Source organism: Merops nubicus, unplaced genomic scaffold (genome assembly GCF_000691845.1).
Source record: "Merops nubicus isolate BGI_N331 unplaced genomic scaffold, ASM69184v1 scaffold8809, whole genome shotgun sequence".
NCBI classification, from domain to species: domain Eukaryota; kingdom Metazoa; phylum Chordata; class Aves; order Coraciiformes; family Meropidae; genus Merops; species Merops nubicus.
The window spans coordinates 1-20,940 of NW_008630137.1; the positions used below are offsets into that span (position 1 = coordinate 1).

Genomic DNA, 20,940 nt, shown 5'->3' on the forward strand with positions numbered 1-20,940 from the left:
GCTCGGCCGCGGGGAGGGCTGCTGCAGCTGGATGTGCCTTCCCGGGGCAGAGGACTGCGACCCCGGTGTGCTCTCCCCCCAACCCTCTGAGCTCCGTTCGTAACCCCGGAGGACTCGGGTCGCCCCGGGATGCCGGCTCCCCGCACTGAGCCCGCCTGTGCCGGGGCGCCTGCTCCCTCCGTGCTCTCCCTCCTCTCACCGCTCCCTTATCCTTTTCTTGACGTTCCCGGTCCCGTCCAGCACCCTCCCTCGTCCAGACCGACGCCCCGGTAGGCAGCCTGGCTCTGCAGAGCCGTGTGTGTGAGCCCCCCGGAGAGCGGGGACAATCGGTGCACCCCAGCTCCCTAGGAGGGAGTGGGGATACTGGGGAGAGCGTGCACCTACAAGTAACCCGGTTGCTTGTTTTTCCTTTTGGCATCTAGCTACTAAAGCAGAGCAAACAAATAAAACCTGCTGAATTTACGTCTAGGAGCTGAGGCTTAACAACAGATTATCAGATGTGGTCCCGTGTGTTTGTGTGCTTCTGCAGTAGGCTGGCATGTTTCTGATGCATCATCATCTGCGATAGTAGAGCTCTGCTCTCCTCTGTAGTTTGCCCAAAACCAGTACGGACAAGATGATCGTGAACTTTTGATAGCTGTAAGGTTGTTATGGAGCTTACCAGTATGTGTGTCCTGTTGTAAGGTGCTTATTTCATGCTGACAGTGGCCTAAATTAACTTTACCGAAAAGTCCCTGTGCAACAGAGAAGGATTTGTCTTGTGTTATAGTGAGAATTACACTGCTGAGGTGTGCCTGGTGTGTAATCGGGGTGTGCTTGAATGCTTATGAATAGTTGTGTGGCTCTCTGAAGGTGGCGTCCTCAGGAGCGTTGTGTTTAGTGGCTGTGTCTGTGGGACTTCTTCAGGAATCACTGGAGTAGAATTTACAAGGGTGTTTTATCAGGTATCTGTAAAGGGATACTGCTGATAGAGAAACATAAATTGAGTTACTGTAAAGTAAAAACTGCAAAGATGCAGTTTACCCAAGTTCAAAGTCTGAGGTAGAAGCATATAGATAAATATATATACATTCTGAAGCTGTCTTGTTTACCTAACTTATTTGACTAGAGAGAAAGCAATCTGGTTGCTTGCAAGTGTTCAGAAAACAGAAATTATTTGCAAAAGGATCAGGTTTCGTTAGCGTGTATCAAACCAGTCAATCCCTTACAACCTGGACCATGTTTCCGTGGAAATGACATTAAGTCAGAGCTGCTACTTGTGTAGGGGTGTCTCTGCAGATTAAATAATTAAAAAAACAACCCTCCTACAGCTGCATGATTCCTAAATCTCTCACCAAATTTGTTGGTGGAATATTTAATTTTAAAATATGAACAGGCTTGTGTTATCCTTGTCTCTTGTAAGCTCTGAGTTGTAGAATGTTTGAAGAGTGTTCTACAACATATACAGAGGCAGATCCTGAAAGAAAAGAGTATTTGTCAGGAGTGGGAATTTGAGCTGTGTACTTTTGCCTTAATACAGGGGAAAACACTTAGTGTAAGTTACCTAGATGAGAGAACTAGCATGAGAAACTGGGGACATACTCATAAATGAGTTCTAAAATTACATCTTTTTCACTAATTTTTCTTCTTTTAGAATTACTAACAGGGTTGACTGTTTTCTGGATGTGGTAGTATCTCATCTTAAGACAAGTGCTGTCCAGAGAATGTCTGGGCCACCAGGCAGGGAGTTTCCTTTCTCTGAACCACAGCATTGTTGTAGGACTCCTGTTAGGGTCCTGCTCCTCAGAAGAAAAAGGCAATACATCTTTTGATCCTCTGCCTCTCACCTTATCTTGTGTCTTTCCCCTTCTCCCTTCTTTCAAATAGTGAACTTGCAGCAAAGGAACTTCCCGCTCAGGTATTAGGTGCACAGTGGCGTTCATGCCCAAAGGGCATGCAGCTGTCACCCAGGAGAGGCTTTGGAGGCTGTTGTGTCCCCTCAAGACATGTTGATGGTAGGTCTCTTGAAACTTGGGAAGCAGTGCTGAACCTGCTGTCCAATATCCTTATAGCAGCAAAGGAAGCTATCTTTCTTTTCAGAAAGATAAGGTTGTTCACAGCTGGGGTCTTTGAGAGGCCATCTCTTTCCACAAGGTACTGTTACTTTTTCTGAAGCCCTTCTCAGGCTTTGTGGACACAAACTGAACCACTCTCTTCATCAGCTCTCAGAGGAGATCCAGTGAAGCAATGCATGTGGGACAGGTGCGGGTATTTCAGCCATCATCACTGGTGAGTGCAGGGTTGAATGCATCTGTGCCAGTTACACTGGGAACAGGTTTTGCTGCCTTCTCTAGCAGCCAGCTAGGGATACTTCTCCCTATGAACTTGAGGTGTAGGAAACTAACCTGGAAGGAAGAGGATACTTCATCAATTGCCACAGCTTGCTTTGAAACTTACCCATTTCCTTATCTGTCACCATAAATGGGAAAAATAACCTAAACAAACAAACAAAAAACAAGGGTAGTTGCTGTCCACTTGTAGGGAGAGGCAAACAGCCACAAGATGCCAAAGACTGTCAGAAAGATAAGCTCTATTTTAAGTGGTAGAATAGCTCAATCACATTTGATAGTGCTTTCCTCCAAGCAGTTATGTAGTTGCCTTTAGCTTGTGTGTACACAGAAAATAGGAGAGAGGATGAAAGCTCTAGAGGTGCCTGGACTCTAGGACAGAACATAGATGAGAGGTGTTGGAACAGCTTCATATGTGATGTTTGAAGTGGAAAAACAGCCAACATTTGAGTCAGCTGGAGTTCCCCTGCCACATGCTTTTGCACTTTTCTGTTGGAATGTGGTGTCCCAACAGGACAAGTCTCCCCAAGAGCTGTGGGCTCAGCTAAGACATGCTCTCCAGGGTCTCTGCATGCTGCTCGTTGTAGTCCTTGCAGCTGTGGCAGACAGTGGATCAAGCCACACATGCATTGTACAGCAAGGAGCCTGGTGGCTTAGTGGCAGTGCTGGTGTCAGAATGGAGCTTGAGAACTGGCTGCTCTGCAGCTTAAAAGCTGCAAATGCAAAGAGTAGTGAACTTGACCCAGAGGGGAGAGTTTATACAAATGGATTCTATCAGAAAGACGGAATTCCTTTTTTTTTTTTTCTTTCCCCATCTTTGGCCACACAGGGCTCCCTTGCACAGCCTCACTTTAGATTGCACATGGTTTCATTTACAAAAAGTTTTCCTTGTGAAAAAAAGGTGGAAGGAAGACTAACTTTTCCCATGCATTAGAGGACCTCCAGCCCTGTAGTTGTCCCTGGTCCCTGTTTTTTCTCTTAGCTGATCACTTGTCTGTTCTTGACATTAGCTGGAGAGTGCTGTGTGAGCCAGACATTTGTCTTTACCTCTCACTAAATGTTTCTGTATATCCAGTTACAGCCCTGTTAATTTACTGCCCTGGGAGCACTTTGGAATTTCTTGCCTTCCTACAACATTTGCTAGGAGATGACAGAGGGAGATACCTGACACACAGATCATCTCTGGGTGACGTTGTGGAAGAGGCTTTGGTAGTATTAAGAAGAGTCATCTCTGCATTTTTTTTTGACTGGGGTTCTTTGAGCCTCCTGATTTTGGAGTTAACTAAAACGTCTTACGCTTTTTTTAATTGCAGGTCTGTTTTGCACCCATGAAAGTCAAATAAACATTTGTCCTGAGTTTTAGCTGATACAGGATAGTGCACAGACTTTCTTCCTAACACAGGTATCTCCCATCACTGAGCTTCTCATTAGATCAAAAGATGATGCACTGTGTGACACAAACTATGAACTTGAATTCCAGTCTTCAGAGTCAAACCCCCCACCCCAAAAATGAAGTGAGTGTCCCATAGCTGACCTGCTGTTTAGACAACAGTCTGTATTAGGTTTTTTAGAGGCAGAAGTACTTCAGTAGATATTTCAAGGCTGTAGCAGGAGAAAGCCTGAAGAGAGGAACAGCTAAGGACTGCAGAGGTTAATTGAAAAACGTGCCCTCACAAGCATGTTGGGATTTGTAAGGCGTAGTTTTCACCCCACTCCTCTTCTGTGATCAGAACTGGAGCAATGATGCGTATTTTGGAATATTCTGTACATGCTGTGCATTTTCTTCTAAAAGCCATGATGTATTTGCAGTTTTACAGTGGCAATACCAATGACAAAATATTACCATTATCATGCCCTACTGTTCTTTGAATTATTAATTTGTTCCAATTGCCAAAACTTAAGCTCTCACAATATTCAAATCCACATGGAGGTATATAACCAATGGACTTAATTTTGTTCAAGATCCATCCCACTTATTTGCTTTGAAAACTTTGAGCAGATGTTTTGAATAATGCCGCAGGGAGACTCCTTAAAATACATCATAGCAGGAAAAATATGTTTAGTCTAATTTTATAAAGCTTCCCTTCCCTGCCCCCATAATTTGAAATCCTGTTTAAATAAGTGCTTGACCTGAAAATCAGTGTGGCAATTTGTGAGTACAGTTCAGGCTGCTGATTGGGTGGATGGTGGTGGTGGATAGTGCAGTTTTTAATTACCATTTGAACCAAGATACCCGTAAGGAACGGGACCTGGTTGGGTCTATAATCCTTCATTTCTCCTCCCAGCATTTGCCACGAGTGACTTTTCTCATAACGGGGACTGGGAGAAGGCTCAACCCGTGGGCTTTGGTTGGCAAGTGCCTATCAAGGGCTGGGCTGCCTGGGTTGGACTGGGCTGGAGAGGAGGGCCACAAGAAGCAGTGGCACCAGCTGTGAGTACCCCCTTCCCCTGAGGAGGACTTGATTTGAAAACTGGGGTGAAACCACACAGTAAATTTGCCTAAGAGGAAGCAGCTTAAGTAGTCAAAACCATGCTCTGCTAAATCAATGAATTTTGATTCTTTTTCCCCTTTGTTTCACTAAGCAAATTGATAAAACCAGACTTTTACTCTGTGATTGCACTTGGATATTTCTGGCATGTTTGAATTACAAACCCCAGATAGAAACATTAAGATTTTTCACTAAATACTCTCTATATGTGTGTGTGTATGTACATATGTATATATAAAGATTTAAAACATGTCATAATGTCTTGTAAATTTTAGCATTACTAATACTTGTTTTATGCATATATTATCTTCTGAACTGAAGGTAACCTGGGGGTGAACACTCAGTGGAAGGAACTTATCTATTATTGCTGTTTGACCCATAAATTCTTGTATAATGTGGTAGGATTTTCTTCCCATGACTTTTTTACTGTGCAAACCTGACGAATTAACTGGCAAAGTTACATCACATGAAGTTACAAGTGCATAGTTGCAACTCTGTTACTTCCAAATACTCTTTATTTCAGATACTCAAGTGTTCTGTGGCATGGTTCAGCGAACACTTTTAGTCAATCTAGGATTTAATATTATGAAAAATCAGTAAAGTTACATATGTTAATGAGCAAGAGGGTTGAGCTGGGGCTTGTGTGAGAGTTATTAACACCAGAACTATATTTCTGATATTTTGTAGATATTTATTTAGAACTAAATAGATACAGGTTACTGTGGTTGTTACATCCAAAATTAACAGAAAATATATTTCTCATTTATTGAAAGATTCAGTCTCTGATAAGAGTGTGATTAGATGCTAATCTGCCTAATAGTACAATTGATTCAAAACCAGCGGTGTGTTTATAACCATGGTAAAAATGTATTCTTTACCAAACATCCAACACTTCTCATTGAAAGCAAATTTTGAGCACATAATCTATATCAGCCTTATGTGCATGGCAGTTGGTGAGCCTATAATAACCTATCAGTATGGCACTCTTTTATCTGAGCATGAAGTTTTAAGTCAAACTGTGATGGGATAATTTTACATTGTGAAGAGCATGTCTTGTTTGTAACATGACAAAATTTTATAATACAGGAACAAAAGTGTGACACAACATTTTCACTAAGGTAAAATGATGTGATATAGTGACAAGAGCAATGGCACGTCAAAAGTATCTAATGATGTCTACAAGCATTAACTTGTCATTTATTTTGTAGTTTCTGTACAGTAACATTTTTTTTTCCCCCTTGCCAGGAAGAAATTTACTACATAGCAGCACTCATATTTGAAGACTGCTGCAAGAAAATTTAAACCAGATGCAGTTCTTTTACACTGGCTTTTATTAATAAACTATATGTACTACATATGAAGGCATACATAATCCTTGATCTTTGTGTAAAATGCCTTCTCAGCATCAGTGGAAAGTTACTGTGCAGTGTGATGACTTTGATCCAGGACTTCCTGAAGCCAGTGGTGTCCTCCCACTGACTTTGGATGTTGACTCAAGATTCCAGTTCCTTGGAGTTCTGAAATTTGCAGGTGTTTTCTCACATTTTCTTTCTTTCTTTTCCTTTTAGGAAAACTCTTCTTTTTATTACAATATGTATAGCTGTGGGTGTTGCACAAGTACCCAAACAAGGTAAGAATGCTTTTTTTGTAACTGGGTATTTGTATAATCTGTTACTAGGTGAAAAGAGTAAATGGCTGTTGTTACTAGTGACCTTAGGTTCTGTTCCTTAATGGCAACTTCACGAAAATACCAGCTGCAGCATGATGACAGAAAAGGTTTAAAGAAACCAGTCTGGGAAAGATGACCTTTTGAAAATTACTCAGATTTTCTGTCTATGAAATTGCTTACATATTTAAGCAAGCTCTTCATAAAAGAGAAGCCTTGTGCAGTGAAAAAGCTTTGATTGTGTCTTCACTGCAAGTGGGTGTCCTTGGGGGTGGCAAGCTATGACTGAGTTACCTTTGCACTTAGGGCTGTGCAGGCAAACCACTGCATATAATGAAGGCTTAGTCCAGGCTGGCATCATTCAAGCAAATAGTGAAATTGTGTATTCATTTGGTTTTGCATTTAAAGGCAGATGTTAGTGAGGAAATAGGGTTGTCTTGGTTTTAGTTTCTGATTTTAGTCTGCCAGCTGTTATAACTGCACCACATGTGCAGCTTGCACTAGAGATTGCTGTGGGAATACTAGTGTCCTAAAGTGGTGGAAGCTAAGGTGCCATTTAGTCATTTCTTATGTGCCAGGAGAGTGGCAGCATCAGTTCTCTGCCATGTTCCTTCACCATACAGATCAAGCAAGAAATAGGTCATTCTTGGCTGGTGTGTTAACTGCAAATACTCAGCTGAATAGAAACAGATGGATTGTGTGGTGAAAACAAGGTTCATTCCTGATAACATTTTGTTAGAGCCTAGTGGGATATCTCAGCAGCCTCCCACCATTATTCTCATGGATGCATTTTTCGTTCTCATCATTCCCTGTGACAGGCAAAGCCTGTTTTTTCTTCAATTGCAGTGGTGGTTGTTTCCTCCCTGCTCTCTTTATAGTTTTGCCTTCCCTGAGTTGCTCATTGTTTGCCTGCTAAACTTGGTTATACATTTTTCACATTCAGCTCAGTGGAGGACATATGCTTTTGTGGTGATGGGATTGCCCCAGATTTTTCTAATGCCAGAGTTCTTTTCAGGCGAGGAGCAGCAGCACCCATAGGTGTGTGTGGCCTGCCCTGCTCCAGGTGTGCAGGGATGGAGAGGGAAGAGGGAGGCAATTTGGACTTGGGTGGTGCAGCAGAAGCAGGTGAGGGATGCCAGACAGATGTGCAGTGAGGGTTTGAGTTGCCTTCATCCTCCCAACCCACACTCTTCCTCTGCAAAGAAATAAACAATTTCTCTCGCTCGTCATGTGTCTCAGCCTGAGAATTCCTCTTCTAACAAAACCTCGGGCAAGGACTGTGAAGTCTACAGGGCAGCAGTGACATGGAGGAATGAGTGCAGGCTTATTTGCCTCTTGACTGAGAGTACCTCTGTGCACAGAGCTTTGCAGAAATGGGGTAAAGCCTCCAGTCTTGACATGCTTATATTTGATTAATTTTTCACCCACAGATGAAGGAGCATTCCTACTCTGTTTGTTGCTGTTATTTCTGTTTTCTCTATTACTTAACAGCATTTCTAGATAGCCATAGGAGAAGCCTTACTGAATGGAAGCTCCTCTCCAACCCCTGTGCACAGATGCTATACGTGACTTCATTTTCCTGAAGTGCTTGCTTGGGATCAAAATGATGCATTGAACCTTGATTCAAATTTCTGCCTGTGGATGAATTTGGTCCCTCATGCACTTTATTTTAAAATAAAGTGTGTAAACAAAGTTGCAAAAAGCAGTTCAGAGAACAGCAGACTGATGAAACCTCCTCCTCCTCCTCCTCCAAAAAAAAAAAAAATTAAAAAGCAGTTTGAGGGTATTCTTCAGTCTCAGTATGCAACCTGCAGAGCTAGCACTATTGATTTGTAGTGCTTAGAGATTATCCAGGAACAGGAATGTCTGCCCATTGGGAATATGTTAACACTTAAGTTGTTAATAAAACTTTCTTGGAAACTGAATCTATAACTTGTGTTCAGTGAAATAAATGTAAAGATACAGCCTCAGCATTTAGGAATAGTATGTGTGTGAGTCCTCTGAGTATGGCTCAGAGTTGGGTTTCGTCTGCCACTCACTTGGCCTGGTGTCCGGGAGAGCATTGGTGTATCTTAATTTACCCTATTGCAGATGCAGTGTCACTTGGGAAATGAGCAGTCTTATGAGTAAGTACTCCCAGTTCTGGTGGAGCTGACTGATGAATAACCCTTGTCTTTCCTTTACCCATACTGTTGAGGTGATTAATGTGTATACTAGGATTGCTGAAACGGAGAGAGCACCCCAAATATCCTGCCTTCAGAGTAGTCATGAGTATGGAGGAATGTGGAAAATGAACAAGAGAGACTGAATAGAAGAGGGGTGTGGACATCCCTCCCCAATTCCTGTTTGGATATTTTTTTTTTTTTTTTTTGCCAAAGCCCATATTAGGTTTTCCCTCCCCTTATGATGCAGTAAGGTTGTGAATTCTTCAGATCCTCTCAGAATGTGTGAGGAAAGCACTTGACACCAAAACCCAAAAAAACCTTTTTCCTTCAAGAAGAGGAGCTGTTACAATTTGGGGGACTAATGGGTTGAGTAAACAGTAAGTGAAGACAGATGTTGCGCAGACATGGGTAAATAAAGAAAACTGGCTACTGATAGGTAAAGAAAATAGTAGTTGTCATGCTGGGAGGAAGAGTTGAGAGGGTTGCCTGCTCCCAAAACCCTGTGTACTGCCAAGAGCTTCTGAAAGCCTTAAAATAAAATAAAAATGCATGTTGGATCAGAAATGAAATGACTGGCCAAAAAAGTTTGGAACAGCCTTTTGGCTTGATGTAATGTTAACAGGCAGTAAGTCAGCAAGGAATAATTAGTTGATGGTTAATCTTTTGCTATCATTTTTCACACAGGATTTACTTGTTTGGCTTTCTCAGGACCTGCCATTATTTGCAGAAATCTGTTTGCAGGATGTGGAGAGCGTGTCTTATTTCTTATCATGCTTTCAGATGATTTCCCTTTTTTAATAGCTTTTAACCTATGTGCTGTTTTCAAATCGGAATTGCCAAAATCTTGGCAATTTTGTTTGCAGTTTGAGATTTAGTAGCAATACTCTTGAAGGTCATTTTTAATTGACTCTTTAAAGCCAATTTAAGCTTTTTGTTTCATATTCCATTTTTGGTGAGATTATATACATTGTTATTTTGATTTTTTTAATTGTTATTTTAAAATACAAATACATAGTTGCAAATATTTTAAAATACAAGTACTTGCCAAGTGTTTCAGGTTGGGGTGTGGCATCTGGGCACAACCTTAGACGAGATTAGCTATTCTCCTCTGTGCAGCCAGGTTGCCCAGCCAGCACACAGGAGTGCTGGAGTAATGTCTTGGGGTATTATTTGCATGTGTAAGACCTCTGCATTGCCCAAAGCTCAGGACCTGTTTCTTCCTGGCTTTCACAAGGACAGTACAAATGCAGCTTTCTCCTTTGTAGCTACACGCACACTATGCAGGACTGGGGTCCTGAGAAAAAATGGTGATTCATTAGCAGATGGATTGTGCTTCGAAGCCCTGCTATAACCTGACCTCTGCTATCACTTTGACAGATAAAAATACGGCCATAGTAAATTAATTGCTCTGAGGCAAAACATCTTGAGAAATTGGCATACACACGACTTTCTGCAAAGATATGCTTTCTCCATACCTCTGTCTGTGCTGGCTACCCGCCAGGATAATCTTGGTGTGTCCATGAATCTCAAACACGACTAGAAACACTACAAGATGTGTAATTAATTTTCAAGGTGTACAGTGCATTCAGGTTGATGCTTTTGGTTCCAATTTGTAAGCCACGCTCAAGGAAATCTCAGGCTCTTTTCATAATTTACCACTGAAACTAAGCCAACATCTGTCTGTTCTTAAAATTTGCTATAAATATGTTCAGTAAACAGAGGAAGGGAAGACTGGGAAAGGAGACCTTTTTTCCCACTAAAAGAGTGAACATCCATTTGTTTCAGTTGCTCTTTTCTCAGTATAGCAGAGAATCCTTAACTCTTGATTACTCCAAAATTTTGTTATGCCATTTAATAGCTTTACTTACTTAATCTAAAGCACAACATGCATAGTGAAAGTGCCCTCAGCTAAATACTATGGAAAGTTCCAGTCTCTTCCTAGCAAGTCGTATTAGATGAGGGCAACTGTTAGATACTTCTAGTAATTATTAATATAGGCAGTTCACTGAAGTTTTGATCCAACCAATCGTTCCAGTTAAGGGGTAAAAAAAAAAAGATTATATCGTGTGCTTCTGTGCGATGCTGTTCATGAAAACTACAATGTTCAATTTTCCCGTGTGCAGAAGGTCATAAAATTTAGGTTAGGGTGACCTTGAACTTACCTGGTCCTACCTCCTGCTGAAATCAGGGTCAGGGTTGAAGTTAGTTCAGACTGTCCAGCTGAGCTTTGAAAATCTTCAAGAATGGAGATGACACAATGTCTCTGGCCCCCTCGTCCAGCACTTAAACACTTCTGCAGTGAGAGTGCTTTTTCTTTGTGTGGAGCTGGAATTCCTTGTGTTGCAGCATGTGCTCGATGCTCCTCAGCTTTTCTCTGTTCTCCCTGTAGCCCTAGTTTTGATAACAGACAATTGTAATTACATCACCCCAAAGTAATCTCCAGGCCATGCAAATGTAGCTCCTTCAGCCTTTTCTCATGTCATGTGTTTTAGCCCCCAACCTTCTCATCTTATTTCTGTGACTGCATTTTCTCTCAGTATCTGCAGCATCTCTGTAGGACCTTTCGCAAACACTCAGATGAGCAGTTTTACCAGGTAAATCAGTGCCCTTAGTGCTGTCTACATGACAGCACTTATGACCCTACAGAAGACTGCTGGAGATATGTGGTTTAGCTGCTGTTCAAGCCTTAGAGGTGTTTCTGCTCTAGCTGCATCATAAGTGTCTTTTTATTAATCCTGAAGGAAGAGGTGTTTAAGCCCATTGGCTCCAACATGCCTAAATCAGATTTGTATTTGTCATCCTTGACTGTTGATTCCTCCTTTAGGAGGAAACTGGCTTTGATTTCTTACCCCAGGTCAGATATGATTTCAGTTTATAAGGAGGCTAGACAATTGTGTTTCTGCCCACATAGGTAAAGGTATTTAACCAAGTAACAGACGGAGATACTGCAAGGCCCTGGCTAAGGAAAGGGCTAAAGCACAAAGCTTATATTATGTAAGAGACTAAAGAATCCAACATTGAAAACACCAGTGCCCATTCCCCTGTGTAGGAAGATCTACTATCAAGACTTCTATATGCCAAAGGCAAATCGATGGGACATAAATCAGTAGGACAGCTGGTTTCTCTGTATCCTTAGTGTCTCCTGCTCTGGAGTGCACTCAATTCACTGTCTCGTCTGGGTAGCTGCAGCCTTGTGTTCTCTGGGAGGACAGATGGGCCAGAAGATCTGAGCATTGCCCCTTTGGTCCTGACATTTTTCCTTTGTTCTTGTTCCTTTCTATTTTTGCTTCTGTAGAGTTCATTTCACCACCCAAACAAGTAAATGGTGTGGACAGAAAGGAGACAGTTACATGTTCTGTGGCACCTTCTCTTGGAAAGATCTTTGGTTTCTTTTAGTTTAACTAACTTTGGCATAGGTGCATACAACCAAGGGTCATCCCACTGAGGAACGTGATTCCCTTTGAAGCTAGCTCCATCATGGCACAGGGCCCTGCTTGGCAGGAGGAGAGCTCCCTTGTGGAAACACAACCATTCTTCCCAGGTACCAGCAGGATTACCTCTACTGCATATAGTTGGTTGTTGGCTTTGAGTTAGTGACTGTCTTTTGGTGCTCTACTGAGATGTTACTGTTATAAATAGCTTGTCCCTTCCTAAAAACAAAGCAATCATCCCCTCAAATGCTTTCATTTAACCTTTCCAGATAAAGAGAAAAAACATCATTTTGTTGCAGGATGTTTTTGCAGAAGTTAAAAAAAACAATTATCTACTCAAAGAGTAGGCAGGATTAGCCAAATAAATAAGGAACTAATAAAATGTGTTCATTGACTGGTGTGAAAAGATTGAAGATGGCAAATGTTTTTGTTAACAGTTTCATAAATGAATTAACCTGCAATAGGGATTATGTGGGCCTTTCTGTATGTTTTGTTTTGGTTTTGGTTTTTTAAAGATGGAAATTTTGTTCTGGCTTGAATTAGTCATTTGATTTATGTGAAAGATTGATGTGCCTTATGCTAGGAATTTGGTGGCCTTGCTGCATGCAATATATGTTCTCTGGAAACTAGAGATTTCTTAAGATGTTTTATGTACTTTTGTTTATATGGATATGAATTTAAGAGCTTGTAAAGGAAATAAACAGTATGCCTTTATTTCTTTTTGCAGCAATAGATGTTCTTCATCAACTTGGCCTTGTGAAAGATGTTCAACAGCCCTTGGAGACAACCTTGCCCTCAACATCACCTCTGTTACCTCAGGGTGTTCGTCTAACCGTATCAGGAGTTGTCCTAACTGGTGATGCACATATTGAGTCCCCAGTCATTCAAGTCATACCATCAAATCTAGGGCATCAGTTCACCGTATTGGTTGGGTTGTACTCTTACAGAGTAAATAATGCTTTCCTTTTCAGTATTAGGAACAAAAGTAGACTGCAATTTGGTGTCCAGCTGCTGCCACGAAAGGTAGCGGTGTACACTGGAGCAAAGCAGTACATATACTTTGATTATGGTGTTCATAATAAACAATGGCATTCATTTGCCATTGACATTAGAGGCAAGACTGTCTCAATATTTACTGAATGTGGAAAGAAGCACTATAGCGGGGAAGTACTTTCTAAAGTGGAGACATTTGATTTGGATGGTTTATTTACCCTGGGAAGGATGAACTCTCACTCTGTTGGCTTTGAAGGAGTTATATGTCAGCTAGATATTATTCCTTCTGCAGAAGCCTCTGCAAACTATTGTAAATATGTGAAACAGCAGTGTCGCCAGGCTGAAACATATCGATCTCTGCTAGGAGTGCCACGTGTGTCAGATGGGCTTCATTTGTTTTCAAAGATGATGATTGATGAGGAAAAAAAGTCAGAAGATGTATCAGCTTATAGGAAGAAGATAGCTTCAAACATTCCTGTTAGCAATGTTGCTCAGATTCACCTCCTGCCAGAATACTTTGAGTTAAGAAATGTTTCTGCATCGGAGTTTGCAGAGGCCAAACCTCTGTTGCTGGAAAGTTGGCCTGAAGCAGAACCCCAAGAGAACGTCAATCTGCTTCTTCATCAGCAGGAGATGAGTGAAAAAAGAAACATCACTAAAACCCTCACAGGATCATATCCAAATACTTCAGATAATACCAAAGTGATAATACAAAGTGATCCTTCTCTGATCTCCCCTGTAAAACAGAGTAGAACTAAAAGCAATAGAATGGACAAAGCAAAACAGCATTTAGGAGAGCCAAGCAAAAAGCAGCAAATCTTCAACACAACCCTGTACAGTTTGCCTGCTGACCTTTCTCTGGATAATCAGCTTGGTCCGGGGCAGGAAGGTGCATTTGATGCTGATGAGACATATCACATGGAAAACAGTTATGAAATTGGTATTGATAATTATGCTTATGACTATGAAGATTTTGACAAAATGTTTGAAATGGGAAGTGTCAGAGGTCCAAAGGGGGAAACTGGACCTCCTGTAAGTTATCTTTATTACTCTTTTTACTGAAATGCGGCAACACACATTTAGCAGGGGCTCTGAAAGGAACCTCACAAAGCATGCCAAAGCTGTGACTGCAACTTCTCCCAGCTATGCTGTACAAATGTTTGTCTGCCTTGAGTATGTCTCTTTCCCGCATGTAATTTTGGTGGAAGTGTTGTATGTTTTTGTTTACTGGCAGAATACAAAGACATTCAGGATATTTCATGTTCTGGTGACGTGGTAGGCAAACCAGACTTCTTTCAAATTTGAAATGAAGCTGGATGTTTGTAACTGCTAATTATGGAGACCGCTCACTTAATAAAATTCCAGGATAAATTCATACGGTACGCAAATTTAGACACTGATCCATGAAAAGAACAACCAGGCTGTTTGGAAGACTGACATAGTTTTCTCAGTTGAGCGATACTAGAAAAATTAATTGTAGAAAGAGACCAGTTGCAGGATCTAGACTGGTAAAACCATTTGGAAGCCAAGGTTACAGGGTCATGCAAATCTGCATGTAAAATGATTTTTAGAACAGTCTTACAAGATTTTGTGGCATTTTCTCCATTCACAGGGTAAGTGATCCCTGAAACAATTGCAAATGCACAATAGAGCTTTTAATAGGAACCCATTTGTCCTTTCTTATTGTACACACAAGACTCATAAACTTTTTAATGCATAAAAATGGGAGCAATATATGAGAAGGAAGAGAGAACAACAGCTCCTGCTTAGCCTGAGAAATATGATAGCGCATGTTTGAGTTATTGGCTAAAATTTTTTAAACTGTATCCTGCTGTACATAATCCCACTTGCTTGTCGCCTTTTTTGTCTGTGTGCATTTGTGTGGTTATTACTGCACAGTAATTTGATACATGTTAAGCAGCTTCTGATATATTTGAATGTGTCCATAAATTTATTGCATGCATTCTTTCAGCACCGAAATATTTTTTTCTTAAGGTAGTCCACAACTGATAAGCTATTTAAAAGTTCAGTTTTTACTCTAAACAGGATCTAGATGCAAAGGGATTGTTACACCATTGAAAAATGTGTTAACAAGTAAGTTATGTTAGTCCAGGAGTGCTCTTGTTTAATCTTTTTTGAATGTGGAGTCAGTCTTTTTTTCTTAAAATAGTATTTATGAAGTCGTCAACGTGAGGCTGATTTCTCTTTTTGGAGCATAGTATGTTTAGTAACTGCTAATGGAAGCTTTTAGTCCTAGCACATAGCTTGTACATAGTGATTTCAGTTGGTTATAGCCAAGAAAGTTAAAGCCATTCTTTTTCACCTGGCACAGAAATAGTTGCTGAAAATGCTGTGGGCTGTTTGCATTACTAAGAAACTCCAAGCAAATGCTCTTGAGGTTTTTTTGAAACACAGACACTATACATTCAGTGTCAAAGGTGATAGCTGATTTGGAGACTTCAGGGGTGTCTCTGTTACCATTTTCTATGCCTGCCTTACAGACTGGGGATGCAGGAGTTTCTCTTATATAGGAGGGCAGTTAAAGCAGACCCTGTATTTGATGTAGCCTGTAGCAATGGATATAGAGCAATTGTGCCAAAGTATTTTGTTAGGTCGGGTTGTAAATAATGTGCCCAAGGTCTTAGAGATCTGTGGCAGACCTGGAAAGTTAATCTAGACCTTTGTGGGCACTAATTTTGCTGAAGGGGCCAGCAGCACCCACTAGAACAGAGGCAAAGCTAAAGCATTGTGGTGCCAAAGAGGTTGATGCCAAAGGGAGAAGAGGCCTCTGTGTGGTCTCGCCCATACAAGCTTCTGTGAAGAATTGTGCTCCATGGGTTTTGCATGGCAGAGTACCTTCCACTGTTGTTGGCCTCACACTTGACAAAGCGATCTTGGTTTATTTTCTCAGTCTAGTATGCCAATGTAGCAAAGATCAGAGATAATCCAGCTTTTATATGTGTGGCTCTAACACTTCAATACCTAAGTACTCACAGAGCCTTAGCGTTGGGGAACATAAAAGGGCAACACTGAGGAACTCACAACTTCCCTTGCAGTAAAAAATCCTGACATGAAGCTCCGCCCCCCCCCCCCTTTTTTTTCTCATTATTTTGTGGTTGTTTTGAATCTTCTTTCAAAATTTCAACATAGACATAATGTTTGTTCTGTTGGAGTTGACAGGCAAGAACTGGCTTTTGTGATTCTTTAACTCCTCAGCTTCATTTTAGCTTTTAATCATCTACCAGCATTGATTCTTGCCGTGTGTTATTAAGTCTATTATATTCCACGATCCCACATCTGTGGAATCCACCACTGCAAAGCAGGGTTCTAGAATTCATCCTTTGTTTTATGGAGAGCATATGGAAAAGAGCTATTAAGACCCTGTTTAAAATTCTAGCAATTGCAGTGACAAAAATCCCCTCCAAAAATGTAAAGTGAGTTTCAAGTGCAACAGTGTGATCTCCTGAACTACTAGTTCAGAGAGAAGGCTGCTCCATCCATCTAATGAGCCACTCGTTTTTGTGTTGCAGAAGGTGTTGGTGCTGTATAAAAATAAAAACAAACAAACAAAAACAAACAAACAAACACAAAACAAAACAAAACTCTGGTGTGTATTTTGAACAGTTTAACTTCCACACTGATATTATTCATTGTAGAATCCTAAAGCAGTTTGCAGTAGTGTGATTCGTAGTCGCACACTGGTAGAAGAAGGTGTTGATGTGAGCTGCAGAGCTGATTTACGTTACTTGCTGGTAGGTAATTGCATCTGCAGGCCTGTCTGCACCAGATTTGGCTTCCCCTGAGAAATAAGATAGGAATTAGTTTCCACTATTGGAAGAACTTTCTGGATTATGAAGACACTCAGCCAGCAGGAGAAACAGTAGAAGACTAAAAGGTGGTGTTCTTCAGGCAGTCTATTTGGTAAGGAGAAACGGTCTGGAGATACTTCCAGGAGGAACTGGAAATGCAAGCCCTGTATTAGCCAGGATTAAGACCTGGATGGAATGCTCTTACTCCAGTCAGGAGGTGTGAAAGTGAGAACCCTGAGAAAGGTTGCTTCAGAGGTCCTAAACGTGATGATAAATTAACAGCAGTAAGAGTGGTGTCAGCTTCCCTTTCACACTTCAGCTTAATTCAGTCTTAGCTTACATCTCAGTTGAACAAAATTGCTTCCTGAGGCTCTTCCTGGCCACAGAGGATATAATGGGCAGTTAATTGCTTTCATGCATTTCAGCTCTGCATTTCCCTGTCAAGGCTGAGAAATCTCAGTATATACTGAGATAGATAAAAACTTAAAATTTTTGTTGTTTCATTTGTAGTAGCAAAAAGATAACATTTGTCTTAAATATTTAAACATTTAATTTAATTCACTTGAAACTGATGCAGTTTCCCTGGTTTTTTTGCACAACAATATTGAAAAGCTTTAATCCAGGACCCAAACCCATATATGTTCCTCTGATGTTGATGACATTGCTTTGGCTGTTGGGGAAATTCTTGACAGACAAAGGGAAAGACTATCACAGTTGTGAAGAAAGGAGGTTCATCATACACAAGTGATGACTTGCTCTGAGGCATTTAGAAAGAGAAGTGTGTGGTTTGTTTATCATTTCCAGTGAAATGCAAATGAAGCAAGAATTAAATAGAGATGGACATTTATATTTGGTAGGATCCTTGTTGCTCACAAATTAATGCATGAAATCATATGCTCTAAGAAAGTACATAAAGCACAGTAGGAGTAGGTAGAAGAATTCTGTGGCAGAATCAGAGTTCCAGATGGTCTAAAACCGATGGGATGAAACTTAGTGCAATAGTACAGAAATGTAAAGTACAAATAGAGGACGAGAATGACAGTGGCCAGCAGTTGGAGAGAGGTGATCCTGCCCCTCTACTCTGCCCTGGTGAGACCTCGCCGGGAGTCCTGTGTCCAGCTCTGGAGGCCCCAGCACAAGAAGGACGTGGACCTGTTGGAGCATGTCCAGAGGAGGGCCACAAAACTGATCAGAGGGCTGGAGCACCTCTCCTGTGAGGACAAGCTGTGAGGGAGTTGGGGTTGATCAGCCTGGAGAAGAGGAGGCTCCGGGGGGAACTTTATAACAACCTTCCAGTACCTGAAGGGGGCCTACAAAAAGCAGGGGAGGGACGGTTCACAAGGGCTTGTAGTGACAGGATGAGGGGTAATGGCTTTAAGCTAGAAAAGGGTAGATTCAGGTTAGATGTTAGGAAAAAGTTCTTCAGTATGAGGGTGACAGACCACTGGAATAGGTTGCCTAGACAAGTGGTGGAGGCCCCATCCCAGGGGAAATTCAAGATCAGGCTGGATGAAGCTTTGAGTAGCCTGATCTAGTTGGAGATGTCCCTGCTTATGGCAGGGGGGTTGGACTAGATGACCTTTGGAGGTCACTTCCAGCCCAGACGTTCTATGATTCTATAACTGGCTAGTTAGACAGATGAGAGTGACAGGGAGATGTTACAGTGCAATGGAGAGTAAATGCACCTTACCGCTCTGGTGCTTGATACATTACCAGGAGTGGTGAGTATCAAAGGTGGGCTATTTTTTCAACTGGTTTGGGTATGTTGAGCCTGCAGTTCAGAGAAGTGTCCTCAGTTTTGGATGATGAGCTTTGGAAAGGATGGTGACAGACTGGAAAGCTTGCAGAAGGTTGCAGTAATGGTGGCACAGTTATAGGAAATAGGATTCTGAGAAAAGGTTAAAACACAACTGTGCTTAGTAGTGAAAGTAATGAAAGTTTAGTAATGAAAGGGACAAATGTTACAGTTCTGCAAAGAGAGAGATTATAAAGATATTTTGTTGCTTCTTCACAGAAAGTGTGGCAAGATGGAGTAGGAGATTTAGATGGCACATAAGGAAAACAGCTATCAGAGTGACACCTGCACAGTAGAACAAGAGATGTTACCAGTGTTAGAAGTGGAATTTCCTTTTGTGGAGAGTTTTTTTGAAGAGATTTGGAACCTGATGTTTCTGTTTATTTCCCTGTTGTATTTCGGGTATTTTGGTGGTGATGTGCAAGAAAGGTTCATGTTTGGTTTTGTTGTGGTGCGTTTTTTTTGGTTTGGTTTGGTTTTCTGTTTGTTTGTTTGTTTTGTTTTGTTTTTTTTTTTCTGAAGGAACTCCTGCCTTAGGTATTTGGTGGATCAAGCATTAAAGCATTAAACTCATTTGTTTCTTTAATTTACTCTTCTTTAAAAAGTGAGTTGAGCTGAGGTTGAGTGGTTGGGGTGTAGTCAAATGCTTTTCAAAGAGAAACAAGCTTTGCAAGAGAAACTTCAGTGAACGTGGTTTAGGTATTGAATTGCAACAGGTTCAGCATATGCCTGTGCAGAGATTTTAACTAGTTAACACAGAATTTACTGCTGTGCATCTGAAATCTGAGGGGGTTGTAACATGTAAATGAAACGCTTCTTATTACCTCTGGTGTAGGGCAAGTTCACAGCTATCTGTAGAAGGGCTTCAGTGTTCTGGAAAGTGTCTGTGGAAGTTCAGCATTACATTCATCCCAATGACCATTTGAAAGGTAGTAAAAATTTCTGGAAGAGTAACATACACTTTTATAATTTCAGGATTACGCTGTAATTATTTGGAATTTAAGCTTGTCCCCTCGGTTGCTAAAGGAAATTTTTACGGTTCCTAAGGACAGTAAGTTGTGCCTTCCTTAAAGTACTTCCTTAAAGTACAAGTTTGGAGCAAACTGATCTTAATAAATTTTAAATTTGTATCAATAATATTGACATAAAGTCACTACTTTTTTTTGGTGGCTAAAATGTCAAATGCAAAAAAAAAACCCCAAACATTAACATGTTTAATTTCTGTTTCCAGTAGCTGGAAGGAAAGCTATTCAAACAAATGACTAATTCCTTGGTTTAAGAGAGATTAGCTTACTCTCAGATGTTGACGGCCATGGCTTACGTGGATATCTAAGAGGCATAAAGACATTCCTAGCTTGTATAAAACTAGTCATGCTGACTTGAAATTGTAGTTGCTTTCACAAGTTGAATAAGTTCGTAGGGTAGAATAGCCTCTTACAAGTAGTCAGAAAAGCATTTCTGAGGGATACTTAGTTTTGCTCTGCTAAATCTGCTGTCAGCAGAAATGTTGCTTTGAGCTGGAAGGAGGAGTCAGAGCTGGAGGTTGAGGAGTAACATAATCTGGTTAAAGAGAGTCCTTGTTAATACTTTAATCAGACCCCTGGATTGCTGGTGCTAATTGCTTCTTATTATTAACCAGAGACTTAATCTACTGTGGCTGACTTTGTTATAGAAAGCCTTTTTCATCTCTGGCTGCATGATTCAAAACATTTTGCTGCTTCTTTTAGGGGTTGCTCAGAGCTTGGTTGTTGATGACGTTTTTTTCTTTTTGTGGGTTTTTTTTTTTTTTTTCTATGAGAGATAATTATGAATTAGTGTAATCAAACTGAGGAGGGTTTGAGGATTTGTCTTTTTGCAAAGCAAGTAAGTACTTTTTAAAAGAAATCTGAAGTCAAATAGGGAATTCTCACTGCTCTCATTCAATAAATTTTCAGCAAAGATCATGGATCTTAATAAAATACTCATTAAGATTTCTTTTAGGAAAATGGTGAGGTTTGGCTATTTTTAAGGAACTGTCAGGGTGGGAGCTCTCTGCCCTTTCAGCTGTGTTTTTGGACTTGGACAAGGATGCCAGGTCAAAAGCTTTCCATGTGTCTGTCTGCTACATTTTTAAAAATTATTAAAAACAGGGTCTTTTTACTTTAGAAAAATAGGAGAACACTGGTGAACGTTTATGCAGTCAGAGTGAACAGCAAACCTCCTATGCTGAAAGTAAGACAGGTTACAGATTGACCTAAAGACCAGGACTCTTACACATATTTGTAT

General features: G+C 40.9%; 1 protein-coding gene across 1 annotated transcript in view; it reads left to right on the top strand.

Annotated features, from left to right (window-relative positions):
• Window positions 1-2,226: 2,226 nt before the first annotated feature.
• The window catches only part of COL24A1 (collagen, type XXIV, alpha 1), a gene marked incomplete at its 3' end in the record, with an annotated part of 122,642 nt that continues 103,928 nt past the window's right edge, over window positions 2,227-20,940 (top strand). Inside the window, exons 1-8 of the mRNA XM_008947170.1 lie at window positions 2,227-2,268; window positions 2,842-3,055; window positions 4,613-4,758; window positions 6,220-6,346; window positions 12,806-13,444; window positions 13,583-14,103; window positions 16,728-16,823; window positions 20,821-20,886. Of these exons, the coding sequence (XP_008945418.1) occupies window positions 2,227-2,268; window positions 2,842-3,055; window positions 4,613-4,758; window positions 6,220-6,346; window positions 12,806-13,444; window positions 13,583-14,103; window positions 16,728-16,823; window positions 20,821-20,886 (1,851 nt within the window). The remainder of the gene's footprint in view (window positions 2,269-2,841; window positions 3,056-4,612; window positions 4,759-6,219; window positions 6,347-12,805; window positions 13,445-13,582; window positions 14,104-16,727; window positions 16,824-20,820; window positions 20,887-20,940) is intronic.